The sequence below is a fragment of the Hakea prostrata genome, chromosome 1, assembly GCF_041222555.1.
Source record: "Hakea prostrata isolate BN-2017 chromosome 1, UWA_Hpros_2, whole genome shotgun sequence".
In the NCBI taxonomy this organism is placed as follows: Eukaryota; Viridiplantae; Streptophyta; class Magnoliopsida; order Proteales; family Proteaceae; genus Hakea; species Hakea prostrata.
Window position 1 is genome coordinate 57153180 of NC_142600.1, and position 11367 is coordinate 57164546.

Here is an 11367-nt window from a genome sequence, read left to right on the forward strand (position 1 = left end):
TGGTAAATATGACTATGGCAAATACTCATTGACCAATGAATGCATGTATGTTGGAGAATGGTGAAGAGACAAATCTATGTGAAAGAAATACGGTTGGTTGGCCTTTGGGGATTAGTTATAAAGACAACTTCAATAATAGGTTCAGGGGCACAAATTCACGATCTTTTTTTTTTTTTTTCTTTCAATTTTTTTATTTCAATAAGAGCGTGATCCTATGATGAAATAGTTAATGCTCTTATTGAGATTTTAAATAGTTAATTGATCTTTTTTTTTTTCTTTCAATTTTTTTATTTCAATAAGAGTGTGATCCTATGATGAAATAGTTAATGCTTTTTATTGAGATTTTAAATAGTTAATTCATCACAGTAACTAACCAAAATATTTTTTATGCATTGAAAAATGTTTAAATTTGTAATTATATTTTGTATGCTCTAATGCTCTTATTGAGATTTTAAATAGTTAATGGGTCGAACTCAATACCTCTCCACTAAGAAATATGGATTTCTACCACTCAACCAACCCTGCATTGGCAAAAGATTGTATATTTTTTTTGTTCATTCACAGGGTTCATGTTGTTTGTCCTCCATTTTCTGCAATGAAGTTTATTTGAATTCCTAAACTTTCTCATATAAAGTTTCCATTTCTATTTTTTTTTTTTGTTACAAAACGGGGTCAAAAGACCCAAAAAACAAAACAAATCAAACTAGAGCACAACTCTTGAGACAATCATCTCTAAGGATGTATGTCATTTCCTGCGGGGGATCATTGAAAAAGACCAGATCATCTCTTCCAATTAGCCGCCTCTTAGACAACCAATCAGCAACCTTGTTATTTTGACGCCTCACATGACTAAATCTAACATGGCCTCGAGAAGCATATAGGCTTCGAATTTCAGCAACTAATCTTCCCATCGATCCTTGCTCGTTAACTTCTGGTTCTAGTAACCTTATGGCCTTCAGCGAGTCTGATTCTATTTGGAGTGGCCATGCTCCCATATCCAACGCTACCTTTACCCCTTCTTTGATTGCGCGCAGTTTCGCCTCTATTACATGGCATAGAGGAATCTTGATAGCAAATCCTCCTCTCGAACAGAGCCTTCTTGATCCCGAATCACCCCGAGCTAATTGAGCGTAGCATTCCTTCACTTTCACAGCAGCATCTGTGTTGCACTTAAACCATCCTCTTCTAGGGCATCTCCACCCTAAAACTTCCAATTCTGTACTTGGATCAAGAATAGGGCTTCGGCATGTTGTCCAAGCTTCCTTATTGGCTCAATAAAAATTTTCGATAATGAGCATACCATTCCCTGGTCTGGAAAAATCTACCTCATGGATATCTCGATTTCGCCATCCCCAAAGAAATTGTAGGGTACACACAAATCGCTCAGGCCAATCGTTGCTCCATTTGGCAGCAAACCCACAGATATTGGCATAGATCCATTCCTGCTTTTCACACCTAAAAAACCATATTTGATTTCGTGGTTTAACCATACGTTTCCAAATGCTTCTTGCAAAGCAACGATCCCTAAATACATGTAATACATCTTCCACCTCTGTCATGCAAAGATTGCATTTATCATTATCTTGAAGATGCAAGTGGCGCTTTCTAGCATTAGTCATCAACCTATTCTTTACAACTAGCCAAAAGAAACTGCAAAATCGGTTTGGAAGATGATGTTTCCAAGAAGTATTCCAAAAATTTTCATCGAATATTCCCATATCTACAGCTGGTTCGTTCTTTATCAATGTCTCATATGCAGAGTGTATCGAAAAAATACCTTCAGTGGATGGGATCCAAGACATCACATCAGATCCATTGTTACTAGAGGGAAGTGGGAAATCCTTCAATTTGGTGCAGATTTTTGTAGGGAGGTATCCCTCAATTTTTGTTGTCCATTCCATGCCATTACTTTCCAAGTATTGGTTAACGACTTCCCACCGCCATCGATCGGGAAACTGGAGAAATCACATGGTCTTCCAAATTACCTTCTATATCTAACCAGTTGTCCCTCCAGAAATAAGTGTTCCTTCCATCTCCAATTTTTATTTTGCAAAGCTCTTTCATTCTATTTTCAACTTTGCAGATAGCTCGCCACAATGGAGAATCAGGAGAGGTTGCTTTAAAGGGATGTTTACGCCTTTTTGATCCATATTTATCTTGAAGAACTGCTGACCAAAGTGAGTTTTGCTTTTTAACCCCCCAAGCGAGTTTCATGATAAAGGCTTAATTCATCACCTGAAGCTTCCTAAAGCCTAAACCGCCTTCCACCTTCGGTCTACAAATCTCATTCCAGCTCACAAGATGTGCCCTTTTTTTCTAATTTGACTCGCCCCATATAAAGGCTCGAGTTAGTTTTTCAACTTCACCAAGGACCCCTTTTGGAATCAAAGTTGTCTGCATCGAGTAGTAAGGTATAATCATTACAACTGATTTTGCCAGGACAATTCGTCCCGCTAGGGAAAGCGAAGAAGCTTTCCAACTGGAGAGCCGATCTGATACCTTGTTAATAATGTATTGATAACTACCTTTCTTGTCTCTTTTATAGTGAATAGGTACCCCTAGATATCTGCCCAAATCATCTGTCATGGTAAAGCCGCTTCTTTGTGCAATCTCCTTTGCTCTCTGGCTCTCTACATTTTTGGAGAAGAAAATACGGGTTTTCTCTGTGCTCACTTTGCTTCCCGATGCATTGCAAAATTTATCTAAGCATTCATTCACAATGGTAATTTGCTCTAGGGAAGCTTCTGCAAAAAGAACTACATCATCAGCAAACATAAGATGTGAGATTCCCATCCCCCCTTTACGAATATGACCAGGGATCCACTTCCCTACAACCAATGCATCTTGGATACAGTGGGTCAATCTCTCCATGCAAAGGACAAATAAATAGGGTGACAAAGGGTCCCCCTGGCGAATTCCTCTGGAAGGCTTAAATTCTTTTGTACCTTCCCCATTCCAAAGAATTCTAAAGGTAGGACTTGTAACACACATCATAATCACATCAACCAGTTTGGATGGTACTCCTGCTTTCAAGAGTGAATCAACAATAAATTCTCACCGGATTCGATCATATGCCTTTTCCAAGTCGATTTTAATAGCCATCTGATGGATTTTTCCTCCTTTTCGCTTCATGCAGTGAAAAAGTTCTTGTGCAACAATGATTTTATCCTGAATATTCCTTCCAGGAACAAAACTGATTTGATTGGGTGCAACAAGGCTAGGCATAAACTCTTCAATCTGTTAGTTATCAACTTAGTCAGAATTTTGAGGCTGACATTACAGAGAGATATAGGCCGGAATTGTGTAATCTTCTCAAGTTTGTCTATTTTGGGAATCAATACTAACAAAGTCTCATTGATCTTAGTCTCTAACTCTCCATTAAAGGCTCTGGCCGCATTCCTGCAAACATCTTTACCTGTAATACTCCAAGTTTTCTGATAGAAAGCAGCTTGAAATCCATCTGGTCCTAGAGCCTTCCATGGACCAATTTGATGAGTAGCACGATAAATCTCCTCGTCAGTAAGCTCATTACCAAGAATAGATAACCAATCATGGTCTAAAACTGGGAAACTATGATCTGTTTGGAAAGGATCTGGATCAATATTATCATCAGTAAAGAGTCTTGTGAAATAATTGACAACATGATTTTTCAGATCTGCATCCTCAAAAACCCATTGATTATCTTCTCCCTTGAGGCCTTCAATTTTATTTCTCTTCCTTCTGTTTAGGGTAGATATGTGAAAATACCTCGTATTCCTATCACCTTGTAAAGTCCGATTTTTCCTCGATTTTTGGGCCCATAGAATTTCCTCTCTCTGCAAGACTTTTTCAAGTTCAACTATAAGATCCTCTTCTAATCTCCCTAAATAAGGGTTATAGGGTCCTACTGCAAGTTTTCTTTGGATTCCCCCTAGACGAGCATACAAACTTCTTTTCGCAGCTTCAATTTTCCCGAAAGTTTGTTTGTTCCAAGTAGACAATTTTTCTTGCAAATGATGTAAGACATTTGGCAAAGGATGGTTTGTTTTCCAGCTCTGTCGCACAGTATCAACAAAATCTGCATGGGTGAACCACATGGCTTCTAATCTGAACGGTCTCTTTTTGTAGGGACTTCTAACTGAGTCTGTCTCAACTAGTAAAGGGTGATGATCGGATTTGATTATGGGCAGCACTCTAACTATAGCATCTGGCCACAAGATACGCCACCCACCTGAACAGAGTGCACGGTCCAGCCTTCGATAGATTCTTTGATAACCGTTCCACTTGGGTCCTCTCCAAGTAAATTTTGGACCCACAAATCCCAAGTCTATAATATTGCATAGATTTAAATTTCCTCTAACTTTGTACATTTTCTGATCGACACCGGACTTCCACCTCTTACTTCAGATTGATCAAGTACATCATTTAGGTCTCCCACTACTAAATATGGGTAATGATATAAATTCAATATAGTAGCCAAATCCTCCCACCCTTCATTTCGATTGGATTCAATGGGGCTGGCATACATAGCCACAAGACCCCACCTATTATTATTGACAGTATCCAAAATTTCAATAAAAAGAAATTGGGTATGTGTATGAATAAGAGATACCTGATGACTTGTATTGAATAAAATGAACCAAATGCCTCCTGATAGCCCAATTGCATCGCTTTTAAAGTGACGCACACCCTTAATTTTAGTTATGACACGCTCCGCCTTCTCTCCACTTATTCGAGGTTCCATAATAATAAAACAATCAGGATTATGCTTTTGTCTATAATGCTTAAGAGTGGTGGCAAATGCTTTATTGCCCGCTCCCCTTGAATTCCATGCAAAAACCTTCATAAAGAAACTTGATATGGGTTTTGGTTACCGTCATTCATCACCACATCATTCCCAAGGGATTGGTCTTGTCCTTCATTGAGCATCGGTGTTTCGACCACAATTTCATCCATATCGTCAACTTCATCAGGAGGTTTACCTTGTTCAGGTAAGAGAGCAAGAGAGCAAAATGAGTGGTTACTTTTTTCAAAGCAATTTCCACTTCTCCCACCCATTAGATTAGGATCAAAATTCTCCACATCCTCTTTTTCTCCTATTTGGTCCTGCCTCTGAAGTTCCTTCTCATTTACAACTTCTTTAGTCAAATTTGTTATCATATTACTTGCCTTCTGTAACTCCACTGGTAAAGAGTAGTTAATCACATGTTGGCCACTTGACGGCAGCCTTGTACTTTTTGAATTCTCTTCAATATCCTGTCTAGTCTCTAACACACCTCTTTGATTATGATTTCGAGGAGCCATCACGTGTCTACCCTCTCTTTGATGTGTGATACGCTGCCACGTGGCCGCAACACGAGTCGTGCTAGTTTCCATGTTGGGTACTACTTCCTGATCTTCTTGGGAAACCATTGCAAGTGCTGCAAATCTAGAACCTGATCCCACTCCATTAACTTTATTTCTGTATTCCGTACCACTCTGGCCTCCTCTTTCCCGTCCGCCATTTTTCTCTCCGGCATTATCAGACGGGTTCCGACGATTGTCTTTTCTGAATTTTGTTTTCTGCACATGTAACCATGGACCATATGTATCTGTTGGTGCCCTCTTTGCCTCAGAATTTTTAGTGGTTTCAAACGTCTTTTGTGCAACCTCTTTGGGTTTAGGCGCTGGTACATCTTCCTCTCCGGCATAGAAACTAGAACATTGTTCTTTATGATGGCCATATCTTCCACAATCATAGCACAACAAATTCATTGACTCGTAGAGAATTTGGTGAACACGGCCTTTGAGTCTAAACTTGGACAGCAAGGGTTTGGATAAATCAATCTCGACACAGACCCGCGCATACTTACCGCGGACAACTTGGGCTGTTGTTGAATCGATTTTAATTACCTTTCCTACTCGGTTACCCAGTCTAATCAAGAATCGAGTATCGAAATACTCTATGGATACGCCAGGGAAACGCACCCATACCGCCGATTTCTGCAGCACTTCTTCCTCAGGGTTGAAACCCGGTTGCCATCTCCTCACTGATAGATAGTGATCAGCAATTACCCAAGGACCATCAACTAGGGCTCTCTGAGAATCTTCTTTGAAAGCGAATTTTGCAATATAATAATCATTGCCAATGTCAATAAGGTCCAACACTCCTATAGGTTTCCATAGGGCTGATAATCTACCGGACAAAAACTTAAAACCCACCGTTTTTCCTACCAGTTTAACAATCAAGTTCTGCTGCCATGGTTTCCGCAATCTTTCTTTTTCTTTTTTGGACAAGGTAATACTAGGGCAGAAAGCATCATCTTCCTTCTCACCATCATCCTCATTCTCATCGTCCGTGTCCCATTCAGAATCGGGTTGGTTCAAAAATCCATCATCGTTGAAACCGTTGATCTCCTCAGTCTCCTACCCTCTTCTTGGCTAGGGCTAGGATAATTTCTAGTTACCATCTCTGCATAAGATCGTTGCAACTCCACCGGTGGAATATTTACATCTGCTCCACGACCTCGCTTAACTTTCTTATTGCTTCGTTGCATCCGGTCAATTTCCTCTTTCGATGCTCCATTCAAATTTGTTTCAGCAATCGCATCTCCCGCAGCCAATCTTTCCATCTCTATCATCGGGTTCCGCTGAAACCTTTCAGCGACAAAACCCTCGCGGAGCATCAGAGAGACTCGATCCGGCTTTTCCCAATCACTACAACCACTCTTCTTCCTTTCTTACTTACCCTTCCATTTCTATTAATAGCAATTTTAATTTTAAGTTTTATTAGTTGGATGTTTAAATTTTTGTAATTAATATTATTATTTCTAATCATAATTATTGATTGTTTTAACTAATTAATTAATTAATTAATTTATGATAAATTGAGTGTTTATCCCCATATTTTTTGAAATTTTAAAAATTCCTACATATTTTCCTAATTTTTATCACTTTATAGGTACAAATGTCATTCTTAATCATAATCTAATAATGGTTATCATTAAACCAATAGTTTTAATTTTAAGGAATAAAATGTTAAATTCTAATTAAAAACTAACTCACGATCCACTTTCTGTTGCTTTTTAATTCCAACATAATTTTTATTTTATTTTATTTAGTTGTTCTTTCTTTCTCCTTTGACTCTACTAATAGCAATTTAAAAATCTCGTTAGAATTCAGCCATTGATTTTATCAGATCTAATCATAATCATTGATTTTTTTTTAATCATTAAACTTTTTTCTTACAATTTCATTCATATTGATGGAAGTTTAAATCTCGTTTAGAATTTCAACTATCAATTTTATTAAATTTAATCATAATCATTTAATTTTATTTTTGAATCCTTAAACTTTCTCATCAAGTTTCCATTCCTATTAATAGCAATTTTAATTTTAAGTTTTATTAGTTGGATGTTTAAATTTTTGCAATTAATATTATTATTTATAATCATAATCATTGATTTTTTTAATTAATTAATTAATTTACGATAAATTGAGTGTTTATCCCCAGATTTTTTAAATTTTAAAAACTCCTACAATTTTTCTAATTTTTCTCACTTTATGGGTACAAATGTCATTCTTAATCATAATCTAATGGTTATTGTTGATACAGAATCTCGCTCGTCCTTCCTTGTCACGAACCTGCAAAATACGTGCTCGACCATGTGTGGTCGAGGTACGTCTCCGACGAGCAAGTTAGTACCAATGATATGACCTCAACTACTCAATAGAGAATTCAAGTAATTGATCACACAGAATATGAATACTTACTACATAAAGCCTACCTGAGGTGTTTATATAGCTTTAGATATCAGAGTTAGACTCCGAATATAACTCTAAGAAGAGTTGTGTTAGGAAAGTAACTCTTGAAAGAGTCTTTTACCTGACTTATCCTTTCTAGGAAGTTGGCAGATGATAGAAGTTTATCCTGATCGAGTACTCTTGACACGATGGTCGGACCGTCCATTAACACTATGGTCGAGACACTTGTATTGAACCCATTGGTCGGACCGGTCAGGGTAGAATGACTATTTTAGTCATTAACAGTTATCATTAAACCCCTAGTTTTAATTTTAAGGAATAAAAGGTTAAATTCTAATTTAAAACTAACTCACGATCCATAAATTTCGCCCTATATTCTCTCTCATATTTTCATTCCTATTTATTCTCTCATGAATTGAAATCTTCTCTACACTTATCAGTATTCACTCTTGTTGTGGAGAAAATATAGCCTGAGGGCCCCCCTGAGACGAACGTACACCCCCACTCGAGAGAGATACACACCCCTCCTGGGCTGGTGTATCTCTTCCTCCATAAAGGTCCCGAGTGACCCACCTCGGGAGAGATACACCCCCCTCGGGAGAGATACACACCCCTCCTGGGCTAGTATATCTCTTCCTCCATAAAGGTCCTGAGTGACCGACCTCGGGAGAGATACACCCCCCCTCGGGAGAGATACACTGTCACACCCCGCCCGCCGGCCTCGGTTACCTGCCCGACAACCTATGGGTGCGATCCGTCATAGGATCCACGGTTTTAGTCTATCAATAATAATAAATACAAATACATGTAATCAAGAGCAAGAATAGAGCAATAATTAATAAAAAGGTTACAGGAGTCCAAATACACCAATAAATATCCAAGAAATAGCCAAAGGAAAGAATCAAGAATCAAATGTAATATCGAGTTCAGAGAAAGCAAAATAAATAAACTAAATAATTTTCTTTTTAGTTTCTTTTCATTGATCTAAATAATATTTCTCATGAATAATAAGGAAAGGGGGTCCTCCAATCTTCATCTATACACTCCTCAAATATCCTGCCAATCTGCCTCCTTCGGCCGTCAATGGGTTGCTAAAAGTGCACACAAGCATCTTCAGGAGGCTCCATGCTCTTCAAGTCCATGTACCACTGTCTGTCTCACATCAGCTTCATACGAGAAGGCTCTTTAATATGAATCATCTCCAACTTCCGACGTTGAGCCACCATCTGTACAACTCATATAATATATACAATGAAAGGAGTGAGTTCTAACCAACTCAATAAGGAACAGACAATTCTCATATATATGTCAATACAATCTACGAATGCATATATGAAATGATATGGATGATATGCAGAAATATGAATGCTACTAAGATCTAACTATGCAAGTCTCTAATAGCTGACATGCTTTAAGATATACACCAGCCCTCCTTTGGGTAGGTCTAGTCTCTCTGATCCGGCAATGACTGGTTACCTCTGTAGGGATCTTGGGCAAAGGGGTAAGTCCACACCTGGCTCTCAAACCATGGCTGGGGATTAAGTCAACACTCTCTCACCACGACCATTGGCAATGAGTACTGGCGCATGTCGGGGTTTCTAATCCAATGCAAGTCATAATGGTAACATACTATATGGAGTCCAGATACTTCCCCTATGGCACCAACCAACTCGGTTCAGTATCCTTCGCAACCTAGGAGTGAGAACCCTCACGGACTGGCTACCGCTGTTGGACTCCACTCCTTAACCCTATGGTCATCCACATATTGTTGGGGCGGATGCTCTCATGACTCCTCACGACACCCGGTCCGTTCCTTGGACGTCCATGAGCCCAACCCTAACATATGCAACCCTACCATTGCATGACCAACAGTGGACCACTGAGTCTCCGCACGGACTGGTTACCGCTGTAGGATGAAACATAGTCACGTCACCATTGTCATGGGTCACCCGGCTTCAATTCCCCTGCCGAAAGGGTAATAGCATGTGGGGTACATAGCCATGCAATTCTAGACTCTCCTAGGTATGTCATCAAGTAATCATGATAGTGCTAGAGACATCAGTGAGCATGTGTCCCATACCACAGCCCTCTGATATCTCCAGCCAAGATATCCCAATGGAATACCTCTTCCAACACAACTACACTACATCACTCTTTATCATACCATGAACAGTTGTGCAATATCATAAAAGATAAAGTACATCAAAGAACACCACTAACAATAAGTATACAATAAGATTCACATGCTTTATACAATTACAGCAAGTTACATGATCAAAGAATAGTAAATAGAACAACTGAATCATCATGTATATGTAATTGCATAAGAATGCATGTCCTTACCTGTAATTTAGTAGAAGTCCTCTAACTTGCAATCCAAAAACTATTATAAGACTTTTATTTGAAACAGAGAACACCTAGGCATAGGGTTACAAGAATGTATAAGAGTCAAGAGTCAAAACAAATCCAAAATCAAACCTACACTGTCACTGGAAACCAGCCGGTTGCTTGTGGCGGTTGCTTAAGTTAAGCAACCTCCACAAGCGACCGCCCCTGTTTCAGACAGTTTCCAACTCCGAAAATTGGACTTTTGACCATCCGATTTCAATCCGTTTTGGGATGATCTTAGTCCGAATTTCAAGCTTAATAGGTCTAGAACAAAGGGGTAACAAGAAACCCTAAAATTAACCAAGATTTATTACCCAAATCATTCCCCTTGATGGGATCCATCCATTAAACAAATGCGGGGATTCGTTTCTGGACAAGATCTCATCAAGAACATTGAAAAGGGAGATACAACTAATCAATTGGGTAACCATTAACAAAATGGGGATGGGTTCATATCAATCAGAGGTTAAAAAAGAAGAGAATAGCAGATGGAGATTCATTACCTTAATCAGAATCACCAAGAATAGAAGAGGAAAGGTTCCATATCATTAACAGCACTTCGCCCACCTTCTAGCACGTTTCCACTGCCGCCTAATCGCCCAAAATAGCAATCCCGAACATATAATGCGTTAATAGGGCGAGGGATGCTATTTATAACGAACAGGGGGCAAAATAGGGCATTTTCCTGCAAGCAGAATCGGGCGGTCGCTTGGTTTAATCAACCGCCACTAGCAACCGCCCCCAAGTATATTGCTATACAAGGGTGCTTTGCTCAGGGGGTTGAAACCCAAACACAACCTAGCCCTAAACAACACATGGGGGATGTCTTACCTTCATTCCGGACATCTCCAAACACCACATGCCTTCTACCGGAGATCCAACTTCCCAGTGTGGCAGATTCTTCAACAAGAGAATCCAAATCCATGGGTTCTGGATATGGATCATGGACTCCTATCTGGACACTCCCCAAAATTAATCCGACTAGACCTTCAGGTTCTCGAACCTACAATATGGATTCAAGGTTAGAAAAACGGGGGTTGTTACATACACACCCCTCTTGGGCTGGTGTATCTCTTCCTCCATAAAGGTCCCGAGTGACCCACCTCGGGAGAGATACACCCCCCCTCGGGAGAGATACACACCCCTCCTGGGCTGGTGTATCTCTTCCTCCATAAAGGTCCCGAGTGACCCACCTCGGGAGAGATACACCCCCCTCGGGCTAGTGCATCTCTTCCTTCAAAAAAGGTCCCGAGTGCC

The 11367-nt window shown here is 39.5% G+C and overlaps 1 protein-coding gene across 1 annotated transcript; it reads right to left on the minus strand.

The window, feature by feature from the left end:
* Positions 1-3128: 3128 nt before the first annotated feature.
* On the minus strand, positions 3129-6590 carry LOC149029173 (uncharacterized). Its single transcript, XM_089142446.1, has 3 exons — positions 6426-6590; positions 4854-6384; positions 3129-4306 (listed from the first exon to the last, which is right to left on the minus strand). Exons 1-3 carry the CDS (start codon positions 6588-6590, stop codon positions 3129-3131), a joined length of 2874 nt encoding a protein of 957 aa, XP_088998572.1.
* Positions 6591-11367: the final 4777 nt, after the last annotated feature.

Bases quoted from the DNA above. Each gene is read 5' to 3' on its own strand.
- LOC149029173 (XM_089142446.1), bottom strand. From the start codon at position 6,590: ATGGAAAGATTGGCTGCGGGAGATGCGATTGCTGAAACAAATTTGAAT. The intron at 6,385-6,425 runs GTAACTAGAAAT...AGAAGAGGGTAG, and splicing joins AACGATCTTATGCAGAGATG to GAGACTGAGGAGATCAACGG. The intron at 4,307-4,853 runs GTAACCAAAACC...GCAATATTATAG, and splicing joins TGATGTGGTGATGAATGACG to ACTTGGGATTTGTGGGTCCA.